Genomic DNA, 26,503 nt, shown 5'->3' with positions numbered 1-26,503 from the left:
CAGTTTTGGGGCGCACGGTAAGAGAAGGAGGAGCGGCAGGATACTTTGTTGAGCCTTGGGACCATGAACAGTCTTTTGGAGTCAGATCTCAAATGATAAGTGCTGTTCAGATAGATGGGTAGTTTGCCCAGATCTTATAGATCTTACTGTTGTTTTTTTCCCTTGGATAAGTCTGCTGTAGTTTCATTTGCACTGGTCAGGGGACTGCATTGGCTTCTGTCTGTTTATTATTTCCTACTGATCCCTTATTAAAAAAATTAAAAAAAAAAAAGCTAATCCCACAGAGCCACTTGAATGTTCCATACAAATGAATTGTACTTTCTCCTTTATCATGCTGAACATTTACCGGGGAAATCATCCAATAGCTTTCTATCTTGGAGATGTATTTCTGCAAAATCATTTTATTGATACTATTGTGAATTTCTAAATCCTTGCTTTGAAACAACCCTGATCACTGCTGCTTTGGAATTGCTGTGCCATCCTCAGGCTTTATGAGTCCCTAACTTGCTCAGAACATATGTATTACATATGCTGTAATATTTGTTATTGTTCTTTTCAGGCCTCTTACATAGCTATTGAAGTAATGCTCCAATTGCTTACATAGCTTAACAATACTCAAGTTCCAAATTGTTCCTATAAAACTGGATACAAACTGAAATATAATATAATACCCCTGTGTATGCCAAGCAAACACTGGAACACTGCCCCCCTAGCAGATTCCTCTCCATGGACATGTGACTATCCTAAGCAAGTAACGACAGAGAAGCCCAATGCTACATCCAAGATGACAAAAATACACCGTAAAATTCTTATATATTCTCTTGAAAAAGGGTCATTTAGTTTAACCCTTTGGCTAAAGCGTTGTAAGCTTGCGAGCCACGACAAGGCAGACACCCGTTCTCAAGTCCTAACACTACCAGATAAAATACTAATATACCTCTATTAGGATTAAAATTCTCATTTACCTCTATTAGGAGGGAGAAAGACCACATTGGATCTATATCCAGCAGTATGAGACACTTGCAAACTAGGGAAGTGGGGAGGGGCGGGCTTAAAACCTGGGAAGGAGGAGCAACTAACCTCCACCAGCTGGAACAGCTGAGAATGGGTTAACAAAACACAGAACCCCAATAAGCTCTTTTGGGAACTCCTGAGCCCCACAAAATATATATATGTATATAAGTGTCAAAATGGAGTGCTGTAGAGCGTGGCATATGTATACAACAGACGACAGAGAAGCCCAATGCTGCATCCAACATGATCTGTCGTCTGTTGTATACATATCCCACGCTCAATAGCACTTCATTTTGACACTTATATATACATATATATATTTTGTGGGGGCTCAGGGGTTCCCAAAAAGAGCTTGATGGGGTTTTGTGTTTTGTTAACCTACTCTCAGCTATTTCAGCTGTTGGAGGTTAGTGGCTCCTCCTTCCCAGATTTTAAGCCCGCCTCCCCCCCCACTTCCCTAGTTAGTGGGTCCTTTCATTCTACTGCAAGCATGTCAAACTCAAATGCTAACAAGGGCCAAATAAACAAGGTTTAAGTCTAGGTGGGCCGCAAAAAAAACAAAACTTACATTTTCATAGAAACGTAGGTTTATTTCAAAAAGTACAGTGTGTGTGTGTGTGTGTGTGTGTGTATGTGTGTCTGTGTGTGTGTGTGTGTGTGTGTGTGTGTGTCGGATGACCTAAAAAAAAAAAAAGCCAGATGTGAATGATTCTGAACGCATTAACCAGTGTCAGGATGACCCCTCTTAACAATTTTCAAAGCAGCAATCCCACCTGGGATCTTACCTGATCCGCAGTCTCTCAAGGTACTATACTGGAGGGGAGGTGTTCCTTACCTGTCTTCTAATGTCCCCCGTGTGAAACTTGAGAGTCAGATCTGGAAGAAAGCAGAATAGGTTATTTCGGTGTAGGTATAGGGCAGTTAAGATAAAAACGAAGAGAGTGGGTGAGGGTGACAGACAGAGAGAGGGTGACACAGAGAGAGAGAGGGTGACAGAGAGAGGGTGACAGAGAGAGGGTGACAGAGAGAGGGAGGCAGGCAGAGAGGGAGGCAGGCAGAGAGGGAGGGAGGCAGAGAGGGAGGGAGGCAGAGAGGGAGGGAGGCAGAGAGGGAGGCAGAGTGAGAGGGGGAGGCAGAGTGAGAGAGGGAGGCAGAGTGAGAGAGGGAGGCAGAGTGAGAGAGGGAGGCAGAGTGAGAGAGGGAGGCAGAGTGAGAGAGGGAGGCAGAGTGAGAGAGGGTGGGAGAGTGAGAGAGGGTGGGAGAGTGAGAGAGGGTGGGAGAGTGAGAGAGGGTGGGAGAGTGAGAGAGGGTGGGAGAGTGAGAGAGGGTGGGAGAGTGAGAGAGGGTGAGAGAGGGTGGGAGAGTGAGAGAGGGTGGGAGAGTGATAGAGGGTGGGAGAGTGAGAGAGGGTGGGAGAGTGAGAGAGTGAGAGAGGGTGGGAGAGTGAGAGAGGGTGGGAGAGACAGAGAGGGTGAGAGAGACAGAGAGGGTGGGAGAGTGAGAGAGGGTGGGAGAGTGAGAGAGGGTGGGAGAGACAGAGAGGGTGGGAGAGACAGAGAGGGTGGGAGAGACAGAGAGGGTGGGAGAGAAAGAGAGGGTGGGAGAGAAAGAGAGGGTGGGAGAGACAGAGAGGGTGGGAGAGAGAGTGAGAGAGACAGAGAGAGTGAGAGAGACAGAGTGAGAGAGACAGAGTGAGAGAGACAGAGTGAGAGAGACAGAGTGAGAGAGACAGAGTGAGAGAGACAGAGAGAGTGAGAGAGACAGAGAGAGTGAGAGAGACAGAGAGAGTGAGAGAGACAGAGAGAGTGAGAGAGACAGAGAGAGTGAGAGAGACAGAGAGAGTGAGAGAGACAGAGAGAGTGAGAGAGACAGAGAGAGTGAGAGAGACAGAGAGAGTGAGAGAGACAGAGAGACAGAGAGAGTAAGAGAGTGAGAGAGTGAGAGAGACAGAGAGAGACAGAGAGAGACAGAGAGAGACAGAGAGAGACAGAGAGAGACAGACAGAGAGAGACAGAGAGAGAGAGAGAGACAGAGAGAGACAGAGAGAGACAGACAGAGAGAGTGAGAGAAACAGAGAGAGTGAGGGAAACAGAGAGAAACGGAGAGAAACTGATGGAGAGTGAGAGAGACAGGGAGAGTGAGAGTGAAAGAGAGAGAGAGCGGGAGAGAGGGTGGTTGACCGACTCACCGGGCCCGGGACGTCAACCCCGGCAGACCCCCTGTTGGCGGCCTTGTCCCTCATTCTCTCTCTACTTCCCCCCCCATTTTCTCTCCCTTCCCTCCCCACCCCCATTCACGCAATCCCCTCTTCTCTCTCCCCACCCATCTCCCTCTCCCCCCCCTCCATTCTCTCCCACCTCCATTCTCTCTCTGACCTGCACAGACGCACACAGCCACTGACCTACAGACACACACAGGCAGACCAGGGGGTGACAGGGGGTGGCAGGGGGTGACAGGGGGTGATATGGACAGGGGGTGGCAGGGGGTGACAGAGGCAAGGGGTGACAGAGGCAGGGGGTGACAGGGGGTGACAGAGGCAGGGGGTGACACGGGGTGGCAGGGGTTGGCAGGGGGTGACAGGGGCAGGGGGTGAAAGGGGCAGGGGGTGACAGGGGCAGGGGGTGACAGTGGCAGGGGGTGACAGGGGCAGGGGGTGACAGGCAGGGGGTGACTGGGAGTGACAGGGGGTGGCAGGGGGTGACAGGGGCAGGGGGTGACAGGGGGTGACAGAGGCAGGGGGTGACAGGGGCAGGGGGTGACAGGGGGTGATATGTACAGGGGGTGGCAGGGGGTGACAGAGGCAGGGGGTGAAAGGGGCAGGGGGTGACTGGGGGTGACAGAGGCAGGGGGTGACAGGGGCAGGGGGTGACAGAGGCAGGGGGTGACAGAGGGTGACAGAGGCAGGGGGTGACACGGGGTGGCAGGGGTTGTCAGGGGGTGGCAGAGGGTGAAAGGGGCAGAGGGTGACAGGGGGTGATATGGACAGGGGGTGGCAGGGGGTGACAGGGGCAGGGGGTGACAGGGGCAGGGGGTGACAGGGGCAGGGGATGACAGGGGCAGGGGATGACAGGGGCAGGGGATGACAGGGGCAGGGGATGACAGGGGCGGGGGATGACAGGGGCGGGGGATGACAGGGGCGGGGGGTGACAGGGGCAGGGGGTGACAGAGGCAGGGGGTGGCAGGGGGTGAAAGGGGCAGGGGGTGACAGGGGGTGATATGGACAGGGGGTGGCAGGGGGTGACAGGGGCAGGGGGTGACAGGGGCAGGGGGTGACAGAGGGTGACAGAGGCAGGGGGTGGCAGGGGGTGACGGGCAGGGGGTGACAGGGGCAGGGTGGGTGACCCCAGGCTGGCCCCCATGCCCCATCAGCATCTTGTCCTTACCTTATTCCCAGGCTTCCAGGCAGGAGGCAGTCCCACAGACGTCTCTGAAGCTTTCTCCGCCGGGGAGTTGGCTCCGCCCCTGCTGTGCTCTCCACATCCCACACATGACGCGAGTGCAGATGACTGCGCCCGGCCACCGTACAGGCCCAGCAGGCCAGCTCTTCCTTCAGCCGTGCTTGCCACATCCGCCCGCCACCGCAATTCCCGGTCACACGCTTGCTACCGCCGCCCACGCGCTCGCCAACGCACACGCCCTCTGCATGGATCACTGCATTCAGGGGATCTCTTGTGTCCCTGCGATCCCAGTGATTAGGATCTAGGGGAGAAACCCAGTGCTGCTGCTGTTCTCCTCCTTGTACAATACATTATGCAGGAGGCTTGTGACTTCCAGGTCTGAGACCTATGGGATAGGTATATACCTTGTGCCCTCCATCCGGAGGGGGCATGATAGTGATTTCCATGTTGCAGTGCTGGAGAGGAAAGCTCATCATTCATGTAAGCCTGAGAGCTGAACACACACACACACACACAAACACAAACACTGAGATACACACACACACACTGAGACGCTCACTCACACATTCACTCAAACACCCCCCCCCCCCAGGTTTACCAGGCTTCAAGGAGAATGTCTCCGCCGGGGTTTTGACTCCGCCCCTGTGTCCTCCCACACACGGCACAAGTGCAGATTGACTGCACCCGGCCACCGTACGCCTCCAGCCCCTGCAGGCCAGATTTTACTTCCGCCCGTGCTACTCTCTTCCCCCACACCCGCGCTCGCTTCTCCCGCGGCCAAAACTTTTAACCGCCGCCCACGCGCTCGGAGACACACACGGGCCGCATGTTTGACATGCCTGTTCTACTGGATATAGATCCCATGTGGTCTTTCTCCCTCCTAATAGAGGTAAATGAAAATTTTAATCCTAATAGAGGTATACTAGTATTTTATCTGGTAGTGTTAGGCCTTGCGAACGGGTGTCTGCCTTGTCGTGGCTCGCAAGCTTACAACGCTTTGGCCAAAGGGTTAAACTAAATGACCCCTTTTCAAGAGAATATATAAGTATTTTACTGTGTATTTTTGTCATGTTGGATGTAGCATTGGGCTTCTCTGTCGTCTGTTGTATACATATGCCACGCTCAATAGCACTCCATTTTGACACTTATATACATATACCAGTATATATTTTGTGGGGGCTCAGGGTTCCCAAAAAGAGCTTGCTGGGGTTTTGTGTTTTGTTATCCTAAGCAAGTAGCAAGGCTGGTGACGGAGGAGGGACTATAAGGGGGTGTAAGCATTAAGAGGGGGGCGGCCATGACAGAAGGCAGATCTGAATGGAGCTGAGAGAGTGAGGTTTGATCCTGAGCGGTCTGTGGAACAGGACCTGCACATGTCCCACTTGGACAAGGGAGAGTCCAGCTGCAGAGATTCTGCCGACGAAGGGGATCCAACGGGTCATAAGAATAGTGGTTCCATAATACATACCTTTGCGATGCACAGGCCTGCAACCAATGTAACCCCTCTTCACTTTACTATACCTCAGACTATACGCTGAGGCAGGGGCCAAACCCATATACCTATGTTAGCTGCCATATGTGCGTGGGGCCAGTAAAGGGGACACAACACTCGGATGTATATAACAGATTTATGAATAGGATATGTAGATATTACACACAGGTAATCAGTAACCATGTCATCCTTAGGAATAGGATCACTACATACAAAGCACAATACAGATTATATGTTTACAGTTCACCTAAGCGCTGCGCATATATGTGTATTATAGTGGACGTAATAGGCCTCCCAATCCTGAGTGGTCAGGCCTATCTGTGTAGAACACTGTTGGCGCTTGTGTATTGTCACTGTAGGTTGCAGACCTGTACTTTGCAAAGGTGTATATTTGATACCACTATTCCTGTGATCCGTCGGGGGATCCCATCAGGTCTCCGGCTCTCCGCAGCTGGACTCTCCCTTGATCAGCCCTCCAGTCTCCACATGGAACACAGGCAGCTCTGGATCAAGCCTCACTCTCAGCTCCATGCACAATACGCACAATTTTACTGTATGGCTCAGAAACATGGACACGACTCAAAAGCGATATGAACCTACTCGAACGATTCCAACAAGGATGTCTACGTAACATACTCCATATAACCACACGAGACCGATGGAAAAATGAAGATGTACGGTTAGCCTGTTAAAACCAATCCACAATCGACCAGTGGATTAAGCGACAAAGACTAAGGCTGCGTTTATAGTGACAGTGACGCGACCGATGACGTCACCTGTCGCCGTCGCCACTGGCGAAAGTTAAACTTTAGTTTTAAGCAACGTCGCTGGCGACAAGGCCAATGACGTCACCAAGGAGGAGGGCAGCGCTCTGTGATTGGTTTAGAGACAGTCACATGTGGCGACTGTCTCTAAAAAAAATGAAATTTCACTGGCTTCCAAATTTTTGGTTGCTCCGTTGCACTTACTATAAGCGCATGCAACGGATTCAATGGATTTGTTTTGGAGCGACGTCGCGTCGCCAGGCACTATAAGCGCAGCCTTAGGTGGTTTGGCCACGTCTGCCGTATGGACATCACAAGACTACCATACCAGTGCCTCAACACCACACGACCCATAGGCTGGAAAGTGGACCGAAATGCTCCCAAGAAAAAATGTGGCCGAACCAAGTGGCGCAAGATCTTAAACCGCTCCACTTCATGGTATCCGAAGCCCAAAAAGCCGCCATAAATCGAGATCAGTGTCGCGGAATCACTAGAGACGTATTGAACATCCTGCCGCTGGCCTTCACAACGCATCGCTCCTTACTTTATAAATGTAGCCCTGTTTCCCCCTGAACACAGAAAGCTACCAGTGCTGCCTTTTTACCTGTTAGCTCCCAGGAGCCTAAGCCTCCGCCACGGAGAGCCTGGAGTGATCAACTTATAATACGGTGCAGCGCCTCCACCTGTGAGGGATCCCAGCGGAGTGGGAGGAGACCCTCACAGGACTAAATCACAATGAATACAGACACTTGTAAAACGAATTGGACTTTACTGTACATATATCGCTTAACTTTAAATGTGCTATACTCTAATATGACTAAGAGTACAACTGCCCACACTCCATGCTAGGCGTCTCCCCAGTACCCCACCACAGTGTATCCACACGAGTCCACAGTACAACTATTTCCCTGTGGTCAGCGCTGCCACTATATGTGAGTACTCAGTTGGTGCATGTGTGTAATAATACCTGCCCAGTGCGCCAGCAACTGAGCCCGCAGATGGTCTCTCTCTCTCTCTGACTAGGCCTGGTCCCAGACCTCTCTCTCGCCCTCAGGGGATTCAACTTCCGCCGTGTCCCTCACTTTCTAAACAGCACTAATGGGGCTGGTTCCATATTCTAGGGCCTGTCCCTAAAGCAGCCACAAGCTTGATAAATGTCTCAGGGCCTAGGGGGGAGGGGGGTCTCTGGCCTTGTGCAGAGGCTAATTGCCTCTCTGCACCTCCTTCCCCTATCCTCTCCTGGCACCTACTGACACTCGTGCTTCACTGTCAGCTTCCTACTTCCCCTCTTCAGTGAACCCTCAAGCCCTATTGGCTGCCATGGTCAGGTGACCGCAACTAAGGCTCATGGGACTTGTAGTCCCTGCTCAGAGCCTTTATCTAATTGGCCCCACTTCGCGCGATTTGTCCTGCGCATGCGCGACATCCTTCCATGACCGCCGCAACTCCTGGCCTGCTGCGCATGCGTGGCTATGCACAAGATGGCGGCGCCCTGCTACGGGAGCCGCCGCCGGCGACGCGATCGCCCACTGGTACTTCCCGCTGCGCAGCGGGGGTCCCTGCACTCAGCAGAAGTAAGGGGGGGAAACAGAGGACCTGGCTACATAAAAGATGAAGCAATGTCGTTTATGGAGTATATGCCTCAGCTCCATGCAGAACTGCCTTCTGTCATGGCCGCCCCCCTCTTAAAGCTCACTCTCCTTCATAGTACCTCCTCCTTCAGCAGCCTTGCTACTGGCTTATGACAGTCACATGTCCATAGAGAGGAACCTGCTAGGGGGCAGTGTTAGAGTGTTGCTTGGCATACACGGGGTTACACCTAATTACTTCTCAGCATTACTTTTACAATCACAATGTCTACGACAATCTTTGTATACTGTATGTGAATAGGTTTACTAGCTATGCAATTCTTTAACCCTGGCTGTGCCGAAAAGCTGTGTAATATGGCAGCTATAAGCTTACAGGGTCCATGTTAAAATGGGCATGAATCAAAAGGTGACACTGTGATCATTTGCATGTCATTTCCCCTGAATCCCTAGTGCAGTGCAAGCACTGTATGCTAAGAGATAATGGGGAAAAGCAGGGTTGCAGACCTGTCTGAGACGTGTGAATGTGCTCAGAAGTGATATTTTTATTTTATATGTGATTAGACGTTACAATTTTTTCCCCTACAATTTTAAATGGGATTTTGTGGGTGCTGGATTAAAACGTGTCTCTTTAATCCTTCCACTGCCGGAAGGTTGCAGTAAAAGGTTGATGAATGGAGAAATACTACTGAGTAAAGTTTATTAAACCGGTGACGCAGAACATGTGTGCGACTCCCTGTTAAAATATGAGTCACTGCAAATCGGTGAGATGAGTCTCTAATTACGATGCAAAACCTATTAAATCACATCTTAACATGTCTTCAATAGAATGCAATTTATATCTCTCTGTAACCCCGTTGTACCACGCCACGGAATATGTTGGCGCTTTTAAAATAAACGATAATAATAATAGAAGGGCTTCAGCCTCAGGTTAGTATAGGGCAGGGGTTCTCAACTCCAGTCCTCAAGACGCCCCCCCCGGGTCATGTTTTCAGGATATCCCTGCTTCAGCACAGGTGGGTCAGTCTTCTACAGGGATATCCTGAAAACCTGACCTGTTGAGAGAGGGGGGGTTGTCTTGTGGACTGGAGTTTAGAACCCCTGGTATAGGGCAACTTGTAAGCGAGTTCTGGTTGAGAAGTATTAAACACATATACATAAAGGCAATGACTACAGTACAACCCCATTGGTAACACCAGAACCTGCAATGCATTAGGAGGGGGTGGAGAAAGTTTCAATGAAAGCAGCAGCAGCAGCAGCAAGCAGGATGAGGTCATGAGCACTGTGTGAGTAAAAGGTGTATCAGGCTCCATAGGTGGCGCCCTCAGGTCACTATTGGTGAGGAGGAGTGAGCTGGGTGGTGCTTGGATGGTGGGATCGCCTCCTCCTCCTCCTCCCTGGGAAGGCTCACACATCCTTAACAAGTTAAGGGATCTCTGCGTGTGGACTGTGGAAAGAAGTTTGCTCAGCTTGTAAGCAACTCCGCTATTATATTCACACCAGGAGCCTTTGCCTCCCCATCCCTTACAGGAGCCAAGCTGAGGAGCCAGGGTGCTGAGATGGGAGCAGGGAGCATGCAGAAGGCGCTGGCTGCAGTGTGGTTGCTGGGGATTTGCCTCTCTGTGGTGTTTGGGGTAAGTGCAGTTTCCAGTTAACAACAATACTCTTTTTTCTTTCTTTCTGCACAGCATGCTTGTGTAAGTTGTGTTGTACCAGGGCAGTTACCTGCTTTTAGTTTTTTTTTTAATAGGGTGGAGGGAAATAGTTGTGTCTATATAAACCTGAGATAATAATAATTATTCACAGTAATAATAATAATTATGTGGTGCTTTTCTCTGACTGGTCTGATTTCTTATGTCATCAAATTATCTATATTGCTTGGTGGACCAAGTTAATCTTATTTGGGGGGGGGGGGGGGGGGGTCCTATGATTTGATCCCAATATGATTTGATGATCAAGCTTTGGTATAGCAGCAGGAAGTTGCTGACCTTTCTTGGGAGTTACCCGGATTAGAATAGGACCAGGCAGCTCATTATTGGGGTCATTTTACTAAACTGTCCCAGCTGCAAATTTGGGGGCAAAACAAGTGCAAAATGACACCAGATATACTGAAGAAAAAGACCGTGGCTCTTTTGGGACCCCCTTTTTCTATGGTGATATTGTGCTGGTTATTTTTGCCACCAGGAGACCAATAACCCTGTGTATGTTGAGTTTAAAATTTCTTCTATTAGGGGTTGTTTGTTTTTTTTCCCCATCAATACATATGTTGCACCCGGGCTGCTGTGCACGGCTATTTCATGTCTTGCATTAGGAAGGGATCATTTTAACCCTTTCACAGTCATAGAATGTGCTGCTGGCAGCGAAAGAGTTAATGCCCCCCCCCCCTTATATCCTTTTGGGGGTATGTTCTTATTTTCTGATGACTTCATGAGTAGAAATGTGATGTTTTTTTTTTTTAATGGGGGCGGGGGTTTCCGTAGACGTATGAAAATCGAAATTTGTCTTTTTTATATATTTTAAAGAAAAACGCAAAAACCAACTATTTTGGGCAAACATTAGCGCCGCACATTTTTACAGACATTCGGACAGCTGGGACTTTGCCCGAACGTTGTACTTTTCGCACGTTCCTGCGCAATGTGAACTTTTACCAAAACGTGTTAACTTTCCGCCTCCCCCCAACCCCCCCCCCCCCAAAATGATGGAGGGAATCGCAAATCCTGAAGACCTTCGCACAACCTTGTTCATCACGACTCAAATTGGCTACTTAACCCGAGCAAGGAAGAGAGAGAGGGGAGTTCCTGCTCCCCAGCACTTCACAGGTTGCGGGATCAGACGGTCCCAGCAAGTAGACCACTCCATCTGAAACAGTACCTGTCCCCAGACGCCAGGTGCTCGTGTTTTCTTAACACTTTCACTGCTGGAGGCGGCATCAGCACACCGTCCCCTGGTAGTGAAAGGGTTAAATGATTCTGCTTTGCCGCCAAGTCAAATCTTCCACATAAAAAAAAAAAAAGCAGGAAGTTTAACAAATTCAGGTCTTGCTGGGTTAACCCCTTTTGTGCCAGTCTGATTCCCGGCCCCCTCTGGGACTGAAGGAGTTTATAATTATTTAGGTACTGTTTACTAGACTAAAAGTGCACTTAGGAGTAGGGTTACCATCCCCTAATAGTTTGACACTCGCGTACAAGCTCCCCCGGGGTTAGGAGGTTCAGAATTACTTGGTTGAGATAACCAGTTTATTTTCTAAACCCCATTCTACAGTATAGTCTAGAGATGTGATTTATCTCCTCTTCTGTACCTTGTCACCTATTCAGCCTGCTCACAATCTTTTATCTACAGCAAGGTAACCCTTTTAACCCTGTGAGGGCCAGCAACCTCTTAGGACCTTGCTGCTTCATTTCACATTCAAAGGGCAGCGACCACAGAACCCAAATGCTGTAGTGACAGCATGGGGCACACGCACCCTCCCTATATACCAACGTTACATACATCATACATTTACATCCCATGTGTGTAATCAAAATAAATTCGTTAAGTATTTTGTAATAATATATAGATAATTTCAAAATATTTAACATATTTTATGTTGCTATATACCCACACCTCCTCTCCCCCCCTCCCCCCCCCCAGCCCACGGGAAGCTGTTCCATGTAGCTACTACCCTTCCTCACTTTTTCGCAGGGTCGTATGACCTGTAGTTTCAGCACATGGTCTTGTTGTTATAAAGCCTAACTCGACAAAGTTGCTTTTTTTTTAAAATGTGCTTTTCAGCAGAGCTGTGAATTTAAACCTAGTGTTCCGCTAGATCCGCATCTAGTGTTACGCACCCCTATAATTTAATAGGATGAAGCTACAATCCTGTTGTTAACATATTGGAAGTAAAATCTATCATGTATACGTTATTTTTTATTTTATTTTTTAAACACACAAAAGTAAGTGATCAGGGAAACAGCGATGTTAACACTTTCACTGCCGCAGGTACCTGTAATACATTCAAAACGCACACAGTTGAAGAGAGTTGGCAGTGCACCATGAAGGGAGACTTGTACCCCACTATGTTCAACCACCCTATCAGTATATAACTTTGCTGTTGATCCTATAACACAGGGGTGGGCAACTCCAGTCCTCAACAGGTCAGGTTTTCAGCATCTCCCTGCTTTCAGGATATCTGTTGGTGACCCTTGAGGACTGGAGTTTCCCACCCCTGCTAAAAAAAACTATTGACTTCTCTACCCCATTGTCTGACTCTCCCTAGGTGACTCCTCCCCCCCCCCCCCTGTTGCCTTGCGGGGGTGGCATTACCTGCACTGCCAGATAGGCTGACCACATCACATAGCAAAGGGGCCACAGACCCTGGGCACTATAATAACCAGGGATTACAGGCGGAGAATTTCACCCTGGTCCGCAGAATTCTGGTTTAAAGCATTTTCTGTCTGGGACGGATCACTTTGGAAAATACCTTTGCTGCAAAATTGTGCCGACACTCCCAACAGTGAAAAGCAGGGGTGGCCAACTCCAGTCCTCATGTCACATCCTTGCCAGGACTGCCATGTTAATTTTACACTGCGCTCATTTATCGGACTTCTAATAGAGCCAAATTCCTAACACCAGTAGTTTGGCCCCAACAGGTCGGCTTTAAAGGATATCCCTGCTTCAGCACAGGTGGCTTAGTACTTCGACTGAGCCACCTGTGCGGAAGCAGCAATATCCATCAAACCTGACCTGTTGAGGGCCAAACTACAAGTGATAGGAAGTTGGCTCTATTAGAAGTCCTATAAATGAGTGCAGTGCAAAATTAACATTGCAGTCCTGGCAAGGATGTGACTATTCTTTTGCGTATGTAGGAGGCGCTGTGGTAGGCTGAACCCTGGAGGTGGCTGAACTGTTGCTGCTTTGTGGACTCGTAACCTGCTCCTTGCCTGCTCCACCCGGCAGGATGTTTGCTCTCAGATTACACGTGTGTCTTGCAGTCTCTGTTTATTCTAGGTGATCTGGAGAAAGTCTGGTGTTTTCAGAGTTTGAAGGGGAGAAAAAAAAAATAATCCCTACCAGCTAACTGTAACTCCCTGTGTTTTTAAGAAGAACTTGTAAAATGCTCTGTTGTGCTTGGCAGGGAAACAAAATGAACCCCCTTGGTCAAAAATGTTTCCAATGCAATACTTGGTAGGACCTTTTTATTACTTAATATGCTGTAAGCTTTTATCCTTTCCTTGAATGAATAACTTTTATTCCATGTAGCACTTTTCTCCCAATCAGACTCTAAGCGCGTCACAATTACAGTATAGCGGGCGGGACGCAGCACATAGGGTTATTACAGACACAGCCCCTGCCCAGATGAGTTTACAATCTGTGTTTGGTGCCTGAGGCACAGGGAGACTTTCCCAAGGTCACAAGGAGCTGACACCGGGATTTGAGCCAGGCTCCCCTGCTTCATACTCTGTGTCATTGTTATCAGTCAGGGCCTTGACTCACTGAGAGCCTCTGGCAGTGGATGGGTTAAATCATGGCTAGTATTACACCTTTTTTTTGGGGGGGGGGGTCAATTAGCCACCAACATTGAATGTATTTTTTATAGTGGTTGGTGATATGGGGGAGGAGACGGTGGAGTACCAAATCCACACTTTCCTTTGCAAACCTACATGTTCAGTTTTAATATATATAATTTTTTTGAATAATATCTTTATTTTAATTTTTTTTAATGGGCTTGTGGACACTTGCTGAATAGTAAGTAGGCTGCCTCGTAGTCCTGGTTTGTGTTTGAATGAGAGACCCAGTGCCAGCTCTTTGTGATATTGGGAAATATATTTTTATCTCCCTGAGCCTTGATTGGACACCCAATACTTTATAAGCCATTAATCGCAGTGATGCACGTGACCTGCATAGTTCTATGTACAGCGCTGAGTAAACTGACAGCATTACACAAACACAAAAGAATCGCTGTTCTTGTATCTGTGTGGTCACATCTGCTGTTCCTGTGAGCTGCAATGATGTGGGCAATGTGCCTGGCTGCTAGATGAGCTCCTAGTAAGTCAGAATGGCTGAAACTGACATTCAGTGGGAATCTTGCAGCCATAAAGTATTGCTTCTTCCTTGACAACCATGTTTGTTTATTCATTTATTTATTTATTTTGTGTGTGGCCATTTGCCAGCTTGTAGTTAGAGTAGTAGATGCAATACACGGCTCTCCAGCAGAGGTAGCCATTTTTATACGTACAGTCTTGGAATTCAAGAACGCTTGAGGTAGACACCAACATACACAGTGGGGGTTAAAAAAAAAAAAACCTTGATCTCTGAGCAGGGAATACTGGCAGTCTTGGTAGGCCGAAAAGCCCTTATTTGCCGCCAATGTCTAGGTATTCTCATGACTTTTTATTCCCTCCACCCACTGCGCAAAAAAATATCTTGCTGCAATTTTACTCGCAGTGATATATGTACAAATATATATTTATTTATTTTTGGTACTTTACAATTTAATTCCTGAATATGTTGGTGAGTGGAACAGCCAGCACACACTTTCATGCAGAAATGTATGCCTGTGATATGTAGCTTTGCGTTGGGTGAAAGTTGAGCCAGCTGTTTTTCCTGCTCTACTTTCAAGCTCCTGAGCAGGGTCTGTCCTCACTAATAAATATTACATGGCCTTTGTAAATAGGATGGGTTGAGGTTCTGTAAACTACCTTAGTGCTCTGAATATAATTCTACTCTTACTAATCAGTATCATTCCTCTCTCCTGGCTTTTGAAACAGCAATTCTGTGTTACTCCAAATGTCCTACCTAGTTTGATCACGCGGGCCTCATATTTTATCCCAGACGCGAACGGTAGGGTTTTTATACTGGAAAATTACCCTGTTCCCTGGGATTGTCCAGATTATGATGCCGCAGTCCTCAAAAGCCTACATGAATAACTTGTGTGATCATATCTGTCCTCCTGAGCACGCTCTGCTTCGTTTAGTGTTAAAAATCCAGGATTGTCTTAACCTGCAGCTTCGGGGGTTACCATTCTAAGGGCAGGTCCATACTGCCTTTGCGGAGGCGTGCGCGTCCGTGACGTCACACTGGTGAAGCGGGTGCGTTTTTTGGACATGCTAGACGTGCCGCCGGGGGGCGTGTCTAGGGGTGTAACACTGGAGTCACGGAGCTGGTTCGCTCACGTGACCTGCCCGTCGCCCGCCGAGAAATCACGTTCAACTCATACCTCGCGCCCCCTCCTGCTGCCACGCGCGGTCTATGGGCGCGATCTATGTCTTAAGGCAATGTGAACATGCCGTGCGCGGATGCCACCGGGGCTGTCTGTGGCAGTATGGACTTGGCCTAACTTGTAGTTTGCACTGGGCTCCAGGGAGAGCTCCATTTTACCCCTCTGACAATGAATATTTAAAATGCATGTATTTGCTGAGCAGAGAATCTGATTTTAAAATAAACTGTTGGGCAGGGTAAGAAAAGATACATTTATGCAAGTAGACAATGTACAAAAAAAGTAAATCCCATGCTAATTGCGCAGGCAGCATATTCAGGATGCGTTAACCATCACTTAAGATATGTTATTAATTGATACTGATTAGTGTGTGTGTGTGTGTGTGTGTGTAAGTTAGAGGCCTGAACGGTCTTTGGATTCATGAATCTCTATATTGATATTCTTTAGCTAGTTGACGTTTTAAACCTCCAAACCATTTGACAACCAGCATACAGTAGCTTATGTTTAACATGGGGTCACAATGCACCGCAGTCTCTCTCCTGTGCACCCTCCTGCTTCTCCCACCTGGGTTTGGTAAGTGATCCTCCCCGGCTGGAAAGAGTCGCTGGGCTCTCAAATGTGCCTCCCCCTATATGCTCTGTAAACACGCACGGGGATCGATTTCCGTATTGTGTGCACCTCCGCTGGGTGTCTCTTTTCTGTTCCTTTCTTGTGGTAACAAAGTACTCGGTTTCCTGCTCTGGAGTTTGGGACACCTGTCCCACTTTGCAAGTTATATTACAGCCGCATTAACCGGAGAGCAGTGTGACACCTTCAGCTCTCTTTCCACCATTTATTTGTATTTTATTTTCATACTCTGGTGTCGGATGGACTTGCATGCATTGCTGCACAGTGAAATACAAGGGTTAACTGAAATTATTCTTAATCAAGATGTTGTCACACACAATTAGAGACGCATTTTAGGTAATGCAGAATTTTTTTTTGTTTTTGTTTTTTTTTCTTCTCATATATAGAATTTACCGAATATATTTCTTTATATATAGAATTTAGCATAGCCGTGAGGGCTATCAGTTGGGTTACAGGGGGTGTTGCAGCCCACCCCCTGGGTTTATACATCATGGCTCTATGTACGTTGCTGTTTTCTCATACAGCACTCCCCACCCCAAACATTGCCTCTGCACTAGTGAGCATAGCTCTTGCATACAATACTATGGCATCAAAGGAACAGGGGTGTTACCTGTATTTTAAAAACAAGATTGAGGACTCCTTGCTGTGTTAGTGTCTAATAACTGTCCAATTTCAGGCCCGGAAGCTTAACTGGAAATGCCACTACTGGAACCAGCAGAGAGGGCGCATGTAGCGTGTGCTATTCCCATGTGCTAATGATGCACATTTGATGCGTGCCGCCGGCATTAATAAAAACTATTTCCTTAACTTTCATGTCCTAGCAGCCTACAGACTGACGGCAGGGGAAGCAGACCGCAGCAGAGCAAACAACTCCAGAAAGCAGAATAAAAACGCTTGAGGTTGACTTTGTTAATTGAATTATCATTACGCTATTAAACTTGTGAGTTAAAAAACAAACAGACCAAACTGGGCAAAGCCGGGAGGACAAACGTGGAGCTGACAAACTGCGACTAGTTTCCAACCAATGTGTAAACATTTGAAAAAGCAAATATCAAAGGATGGTTAAAATATAGACCTGCTCTGCAAAAGTCTTGCATTTTAGAAGCAAACCTGCCTGTGCAGCTCCGTGTTACAGGGCTGAGTGACTGCACCTCCTTGGCGGTCCGGTGCGGAGCTGGAGCTGGCCGTTTCGTACGCTTTCTAACGCCCGTTTCTGCGACTTGGAGATCCCGTATGGTTAAAACTGCGTGAGTCTGAAAGTGCAATATAAATGCGCAGAAGGACGTGTGTTTCTGCTTTGTAACCAGGCCGGTTGCCCACAGAAGTGACTAATGCATATTAATAAGCGCTAATGAAGAGTTGGCTGCAATCTGATTTTGTTTAATGAAGTGGAGCTACAAAAGACATTTTAATTGTAGCCACCTGTGCTGAAGCAGGGATATCCTGGAAAGCTGACCTGTTGGGTGGTCTTGAGGAAGGGAGTTGAGAACCCCTCCCTTAAAGTGTCCGTCCCACGTCAAAGGTCAACTTATTTTTACTAAAAAGAATAAAAGTGGTCCGTTTTTTTAGAAAGATTCAGCCATCCCTAAACGGCAGCCTGCTTTACGCCCCACAGATATGTGCCTCCTTATTCCCATTGTTGACGTTCTGTTAGAATTCCAGCACTTCTGAATTCTAAAGGTATCGCGTGCTGACAACTCGCCTCCCTGGGAGGTTAAAATGGCCTCTGTAAGACCCAGAAGTTGCCATGGTTACAGCGGATGCCAGTGAAATACATAGCAATGCAGGAAAAAGTGACGTTGGACAGATCAGCACATCATGCACTAAGATTATGACCTAATTTTAGGTGTGTGTGTGTGTGTGTGTGTGTGTGTGTGTGTGTGTGTGTGTGTGTGTGTGTGTGTGTGTGTGTGTGCTAGATGGATACTTCAGAAAAATATTTAACTTTTTTGCATTCTGTTAAAAAAAATAATTCCTTTTTCTAAGTGTGCTGAATCTGCATATCGGCTACTTATGGCCATCTGTTTTGACTAATTTATATCTTTGTTTTGTTTTTTATATTATTATAAACAGAACAGCTGACCTAGTTTTGATGACTGACCTGTTTTATTAACAAGTGACGTTTAAAAAAAGAATAATTTTTATGTCGACTATATTTAACTTTTCAAAGTTGCCCCAGTCTGCAGTTTCAATGTGGAAGGGACGTCCCCTGTAAGGTGTATAGCGGGGCTCTTTAACTGGCAGCCTGGAAATGACCCTGGGATCAGATGTGCTTCTGCTAAGTGTAATACAATTATTCACACTGTAACTTCTAAGGTTATGTAAATATCATAAAGGTATACACTTCTCTGTAATTGCCTTTTATTTATTCATTAATTTTCGTTCCTTTGCTGAGTCGCATGTTCCCAACAGTTTTTGATGTGCAGCTGATAAAGCGCAGCAGTGATGTACTCCTGACTTCATGTGGCCAGAAGCTGCAAAAAAAAGAGTGTCGGCTTGCCTTTTGGATCGAGTTGCCTTTTGCAAATGCTACAAATACAGTATATCTATGTGTACAATACAGAATTAATCTGCCCCACCTATTACATGGTGCCACAAGGAATAATATGCTCCCTGATCTGCCTGGTAACACGACTGGAGACGTGAGATTGAATAAGAAGAAAAAACGAATCTTGAGGGAAACTTGTTCTGTGCGACAGTGAGGGACACACAGACAGCTAAGAGGTCAGCCTGATGGTGCCATCTTAGGCCACGGCCAGGCTGGGAGCGAGCGCACTCTCGCTCGAGCGCCTTGCAATGAGAGCAGGGGGCCATGCCCGTAACGTCACGTGAACGGTTCGTCCTCATTGGCTGAATCGTGCGCGTAAGCAGGGCAAGCTTGACAAATTCAAAAGAATTTCTCGCTGTGCGCGGAGTGCTCACGCGCACACTGGTCAGACACATTGTGACAATGTGTTTGATCGCACTGAGCATGAGCGCACATGCGCTCTCTCTCAGCCTGGACGAAACCCTTGGGCTCCAGTGTGGGGGTTGAGGGAAGAAGTCTCCTCACAAGCTGCAAAGCATACCCTTTGTGACTGTACACAAACATCTCACAAAGACAGGGGGGGGGAAGGGTGTGGTGTCTTGAGGAATGGAGTTGGCAACTCCAGGGTACGTTTATGCTATACATCAGAGGGCCTGCCAGCGACAGTCTGCGGACCCTCTCGATCATGTAGCCACAAACCGGGGGCGATCAGTGTCCCCTGTGTTCCAGCACTTAAAGAGTTAAGGGGATAATATTGTATTGACAAGCTTCCCTTGGGAATGAATATACAGCAGTACAGAGTATCACTACGGTCTTCCAACTGTCTAAATCTGTTTTGGATGAAGAATGTTAATCGTGTTCACCAACAATCTACAGCTGTTTCCCCTTCCTACATGATCTTGATTGAATATGCTCACATGTCCAGATTAAATGATAGCAGCCACAATACTCCTAAAGGCAGGGAAAGCAAAAATCCCATACGCGGCGCACTCTAAAGAAATATACATTGTTGTTGCTTGATACGTTATGTTAGAAAAAACACTGTCATGGGTGCACTGAATCCCTTTAGCAGTGGTTTCCAACTTTTTGGGGGGCTTAAGGAACCCTAGAATTATATTGTGGCATTCTGCGGAACCCCAACCCTCTCTGTCTGAGATTATATGCATTGTAAATTTGTCTGTATTTGGTACAATCTTCAAATGACCTACACATTGCAGGGAACCCTTTTAGGGATGCCCTGGAAACCCTGGTTAAAAAACACTGCCCTGAGTGTGTGTGTGTGTGTTGACAGCTTCCTGATTGGGGTTATATGTACCTATGAATCTTCCAGCTTGTGATTTTCACATTGCGTTTCTTGGGCTGTAGTCGTGTCGCTAGAAGTATCCATAGCTCGATTTGAACACTATGTTGCCATGTTTAGAATATAAAGCAATAAATCTATTCCCTGGGAGTGCACCACTCAGGAGATTTTCGTTTCCCATGTCTTTGGATGTTTTGTGATGACTACTCTTCCTGGTATCAACAGTGATCTTGAACGGCGCTTCCACACAGTCTACAGGAAATTATTAAGTGCTAATTAAATGTGATTATAATCAGTGAATTTGTGAATAATTATAAATATGATTTGGGTGAAATTGCTCAACCTCCGGTGAGGACTTGTTTCCAAATAGTCGTGTGGAGAACGCTTTGTGTGTGTGTGTGTGTGTGTGTGTGTGTGTTTTTTTTTTTTTTTTAAGTAGCACTGGATTGAGTGCCACTATTAGGCCTGCACAGTACAGGAATACTTATCGGTAATCCATTGATAAATCCCTATTTGGGAAAGAGCAGTCCTGCTTGCCCTTGCCATGAAATATATATATATTTATTTCATGGCAAGGGCTCTGCACTGCAGGTACTTCACTTTAAAGTCCTACTGAAGCAGGGGTGACCACCTCCAGTCCTCAAGGGCCACAACCAGCAGGCCAGGTGTTGGATATCCCTGCTTCAGCGCAGGTGGCTCAGTCGTTGACTGAGCCACCTGTGCTGAAGCCAGGATATTCTTAAAACCCGACCTGTTGGAGGCCCTTGAGAACTAAAATTGGCCACCTCTGCCCCAAAGCTTTGAATGACCTGTAGATTTTAGGGCTAACCAGTGTCCTAATACAGTATAGCAAACTCTCTGCTAGCCTGTCCCCGCTTGTTGAAAATATAGTCTTTGGGAATGAAACCACGTTCTGCACGTATAGGTCTTATATAATTGGTATTGTGCCTGCTACAGGATTTCATTGCATGATAACTTTTCTGATGGTGGAGTAATGGCTCAATTTGCATTAACGAGTAGAGACGCAGGTTCGATATCGTAGTGGAAAAAGCCTGGTGAGGTTGGCATAGGTGACTTGGCTCTGTATGTTCTCAGCGTGGCTTTACATAGTCATCTTGGTCAGCAACTAATCGAGACTTATTCATGTGAATATGTTGCCATTCTATCTGAGCATTGGGAAACCGTGCACTGATCCCTAATTATTCCTGTTCTCCTAATCGCCCCTGTATCTAATTTTTTATTGTGTGTGTGATTTTGTGGAGAAAAAAGCACACACAATCCATTACAGCCAAAGACATTAAGATTATAGAGATAAACAACATAAATCCCTTTTGGTGCCATCCGTTCATTGCTCTGCAGAATCTCTTTGGCAGTGAACGGGGTTAAGTCCTAATATAAAGTGTTAGGCCAGCTGAAAGGCTCCTTGGAGACCACATGCTAAATGTAATGGGCCATTTGAAGACCAGATGTGAAATATTAATTAAGCACTTGTGAATTGGGTGAAGTCTTTGTTATTGCATTGGCTAGGAATGTCTGCCACTGGGATTACTCTGATCTTTCTCTAACTGAGTTTTCTCTCGCATTAGAAATAAACAGATAGCCAATACATTTTGTGTGTGGTCTCTGTAGGTAGCAACACTACAATGTCTTCTGTCTGGATAGAGGCCTGCAACGTCCTCCATATTGGCTGCGTATCTCTTTGTATGGCCCAATACATTTAGCAGCGCAGTACAATGGGGAGGATATGGTGTTGCTGAAATCTAAAATACCTTTTCCTTCCTTGCAGCTCTGGCCTCTCGGTATATTCTTTGTTAAAAATATTTATTTTCACTCCCCGTTGCCTCTAAACATGGAACTGCAGCGGGGAAATGACTTGAGTCTTTATGATGTTGCAGGCTTGGGTCTAAATCAATTTTGGCAAGGGGAGTGTTGACTCTCATATACAGCATTTGTTGCTTTAATTGTACAGTATCTGTTTTTTTGCCTAAATGTATTTATTTTCTTTCTTTAGCTGTTAGCCCTGGAAAGGGCAGCTGCTTCGAAGAGTTACATTTATTTAGTTTGCATAATAATAATGCATTTAATTTAAAAATGCGTATTTTTGCAGATGGAGAGGGGGTATTATTGCTATGTAATACAAGCCTGTCAAATTCCAAGGCCTCGGTGGGTTCTGCAAACAGACACCTCCAGGTCCCCAACCTCCCCTATCAGATCTTTATTGATTCTCTAATCTCTGCCTCCCTGTTTTTTAGCCTACATTCTACTGGAGATCCAACTTCCTATGCTGCATGGGACAACCAAATATCTGACGGATGAATCCTAAACCAGAATCAATATGATGCTGTCTACAGAGAACCATGTTTTACAAACCTTTTACATTAAGGTTTTTTTTATTTTTTATTATTTCTTGACCAGTCTACTGAACTGAGTCAATATTCAATCTGGCTCATATATATGTTCTGTGCAACACTGGACTAAACCCCACTGCAATGTATAGATCCTCTACTTTTACCCTAAGGAATACCATGATTAGTACTTGTGTTGACCCTTAAACTACAATGAACTGTGTATTGTGTACAGTTACATGCTTGAGCTTAACTTTCCACCCATATCCATAGCTTTCCTGACAGTACGGTTTGAGTTGTGTGAAGCAAAATATATTTAATTGTTAGTGTTCCTTGAGTGAGATGCCATTGAAGTCTGTAGCCTATCTGTGTATGGGTATGTTCACCATAAGCTTAATAAGCTCAACCTAAATGAGTGGGACATTCATCAGAATGCACACACCTATTCTTAATACGATCTCATTTTTTTTTTGCCACAGTCTCGCTAATAATTTTTGTTGGCACCTAGAAGTTGAACCTCAATTCTGGCAATGCAAGCTCTACTCCGGAGCCGGCTGCTCTACTTTTAGATAACTGATATTGAGGGAACGTAGATTGTACTACCGTCAATCGCCTGCTTTTTTTGTTATTTACAGGATGGGTCCTCTGGAGCTGAACTTTAACTCTGTAGTTCCCAAGATACATGCAATATAATTACCAGTGTGCGCTCCTTAAGGTTAAATGCAATGGCCATTCGAATCTCCTGTTATACGGGGCAATAGGACAGCCATTCATGACGTCTTTTAATGAACAGCCATTTTAAACCCAATGAAACCAAGAAGTAATACTGGCGGTATCTTCCCCCCGTAAGCATCTTGGTAACCGGAGGGCAGGAATCCCCAGGAATTACAATAGAGCGGTTCCCATCCTGCGGGAAAGAAGTTATGTATGAAGGAGTGCAGCTTTAAGACACAAGTTTCACGTGCCATGCTGTGTGCTAGGAATTTGGGATTAGCATATTTGTTACTGGAAGTTTTAGTAATCATTTACAGGGTTGAGAAACATTCAATTGCTTATGTTCTTTGGTTTATAAATGAAAATCTGTGCATATTTTCATGTCGCAATACAAAATGATGAAAAGTAAAATTATAAACTGTGTAGTGATTATGTAGAGTTCAGATGTCAGACTTGTCATTGCTGATTAGATACTGTAGTGAAAGCTTTAAAGTGCCCAGCGTAGTACATCAATTGAGGTGGAGGTTGTTCTTATTGAATAATGTATTTTGTGACAAACACTGGTTCAAGGTTAAAACCTTAGATCACCATAGCAGAATAGTCTGGTGAAGCTAAAATTCCAGTCATGGGAGGAGGCAGAGGCAACGAACCGTGCGGGTAAGTAAAGCGAGGGATTCTGGGAGTGTAGACCCCAGGGCAACCATACAGTTTCCCTGATAATGTGTTAACCTTAAATGTATTTATTTTTTTTTTTTTTATTTTTTTTAGTTGCATTCACATCTTGAATATGTGCTTATTTGTGAATTGGTTTGGGATTTTTTTTTTTTTAATGAAAATACGTAATATTATTTATTTTTTATCTAATTTTTCCCGTAACCTAATGAACTAGCCCAGGGGAGGGAAACTCCAGTCCTCAAGGTCCAATTTTTAGGATATCCCTGCTTCAGCACAGGTGGTGCAGTCTTTGACTGAGCCACCTGTGCTGAAGCAGGGATATTCTTAAAACCTGACCTGTTGGAGGCCTTTGAGGACTGCAGTTCCCCACCCCTGAACAAGAAAGATGAAGGTAATATGTACTGTAATATTAAAAATGTAAAACTTGATTGAAATGTTGCAGTCTGAGCCGGACTTCTCGGCTATTAAATGCATCTCAAAATCATTGTTTTGGAGAGTGTTGCACGGTTAAGTGCTTTTACATTCTGTAGTTTTTCCCTTCGCTAAACTGCTGCACCTTTTTATTTTAATGTGTCTAATTGGAGCACAAACCCAGCCTGGAAAAGAGACGGTGACCAATAAGGGGTCATTTTCTGTAGATTTCCTGGCATTTTGTTTCTGCTTTTATACTCCCATAAAATGCAGACAAATATAAATGGCGCCTCTATAAAAACACAGCAAGCAAAGTGTGGGGGTGTGGGGGAAAGTGAGAGGCAAATAACTCCTAGGTCTTAAAACAGTTTTATTTTTAGTGGGTGTGTGTACACATGTATATATTTACACACACTGAGCAGCATACAGGTTGTATGATTGTTTAAACCTGGTATTTCTCCTCTGTTAATTTGTAGACCTGATTTTTGACATGGTCAGAATGAATTATTGTTCCTGTATATTCAGGGCTCTAAAAATGTGACCTTCCTGCGAGGGGCCGCACAGGGAAGATTGCTGCCCCGTGCCCTCTTAGGCCGCAATTTATAGTTCCTGCACTGTCGCACACGAGAAACCTGCACTGAGGTCCGAGGCGTGGCCGTGATGTCACGCGAGCGGGTTGCCCTTACAGGCTGAACTGTGCGCGTGACAAACACAACTTTCTGTCTTCTCGAATCGCGGTTGCGCGCTTTGTGTGGCCTCATAGATAATAAACCGCGCCACGTCGCTGCCACTATAGTCGTGGCCTTAAGAAGCAGAGCTGTCGATCAGTGCTACTTCCTGAAGTCGTGCCCCACAATGCCTTGCATAGCTACTACGTAAGGCGTTATGGGGCACGCTTTCGGGGGCACAGCCTTGCTTTCTATGCAGCAGCTGTCTTCCCTACGATGCCCCTTACAGTTGACTGGTGAAGGTATGTAGCGATAATATATCACCGCTCTGATTCCCGAAGAAGGGCTGCCGCTCCACAAGTCACCCCCCCAATGTCCCATTATGTTCCCAGACAAGTGAGGTTTTTCAAGCCATACGCTCCAACATAGTTATTTTTTTTAATTATTTTATTAATAGAATTCACAGTTTTACAAATCTAGGATGCGGGTGCAATAAAATAGGAATATGGTTTTGCGGAAGTGACACACTTTCGGCCTGGGAATACTGGATGTGTATCTTCAGGGAGAGCGGAACGTCTGGATTTTATCCGTCTGTTGGTTATCTGTGTTCCCTGTTTAACTCCCCCCTTTTTTAAATTTTTTTTATTCATCCTCCTTTCTCTTCTGTCGAGCTTTGTGCATTTCCCAGCCGGATAAAGAACAGCTCATGTACTGCTCAACATGTTCCTGCAATAACCAGGGTGTGTTTAATGCCTCCATATCCACTCATTTGTCTTAAAAGCCTACTGTCAGTTGACCTAGATACACTTAAGAAATGATTATAGAGGAGCCGGTTATCATACACAGACTGTTAACCATATTGCACTTGAGTCAGCATTTGTAATTGCATCAGTTCTGTCGAGCGCGGAAACTTTTTTTTTTTTTTCCTGCCTCTTACCGCAGTAAGGGAAGTTACGTCTCCCAGTCTTGCCTTTAATGTCTGAAGAGTGGTATAATTTTATGGCAAATCAACTCCACCTTTCTGGCACTGACATCTGAAGCTTTCCCCAGCATGATCACGTGTGCGCATAATGTGCAGCTGGTGGAAATGCCTGAACTTCAGGTTGTAAGATTTTTACAGTCGTAAATGGTTTTTAAAGGTGCAATTCCACATAGCTGGCCAGTTGCATTGTTGAAGGGCATCTGAAAGGGGAAGTATTCCAGGGGTTGGAGAAATCCCGCACCTAAAGCTTGTGTGCAGCGAGGACTGAGCCGTCAGTCACCACCGCAGCTGTGCTCCCCCAGCATGCTTCCATGCTCTGCTGGTTTGCGGGTGTGCTGACTGGCCGCAGCGGTGACTGAGGTGGGAGCGAGGGCTCTGCCGACCACTGCTCTCATATCACACTGTGGGAAGGAGTGTGTCGGTATGTGGGGCACAGAGCAGCTGGCTCTATAGAAAAGTGTCAGATTTTGGTAATAAAGGGATCCATTACCGAGATGGAAACCCCTTCAATAGGCCACTGGAATTGGTTCACTTTGGTCCTAGGAGGCACCGCACCTCTAGGATATTAATCTACAGCTATTGTGTGCTGCAATATACATTGCCTGCACTTAATGCATGCAGAATGCACGCTCGTGCGCTCGTTCATATGAACGCTAAAGCTTTGCACCCTTTTGTGAATCTCTGCCTCGGTGTGCTACCTTGCATACTATTACCCAGAATCTCCATTTCCTGCAGTTTAATCCGTGTGACTGTGGGGTTCAGCAGGTTTTGGGGATCCGCGAATTGCGTGTAATTGTACTTTATT

At 46.3% G+C, this 26,503-nt stretch overlaps 1 protein-coding gene across 1 annotated transcript in view; it reads left to right on the top strand.

Moving 5' to 3' along the window:
- The first annotated feature begins 9,632 nt into the window (after positions 1–9,632).
- The window catches only part of SDC1 (syndecan 1), a 60,867-nt gene continuing 43,996 nt past the window's right edge, over positions 9,633–26,503 (top strand). Inside the window, exon 1 of the mRNA XM_075598430.1 lies at positions 9,633–9,888. Coding sequence (XP_075454545.1) covers positions 9,814–9,888 — 75 coding nt within the window. The 5' untranslated portion in view covers positions 9,633–9,813. The remainder of the gene's footprint in view (positions 9,889–26,503) is intronic.

This window comes from Ascaphus truei, chromosome 4 (genome assembly GCF_040206685.1).
Source record: "Ascaphus truei isolate aAscTru1 chromosome 4, aAscTru1.hap1, whole genome shotgun sequence".
Taxonomy (NCBI): domain Eukaryota; kingdom Metazoa; phylum Chordata; class Amphibia; order Anura; family Ascaphidae; genus Ascaphus; species Ascaphus truei.
The sequence above is the reverse complement of the archived record's forward strand: the minus strand, read 5'-3'. Positions and strand labels throughout refer to the sequence as shown.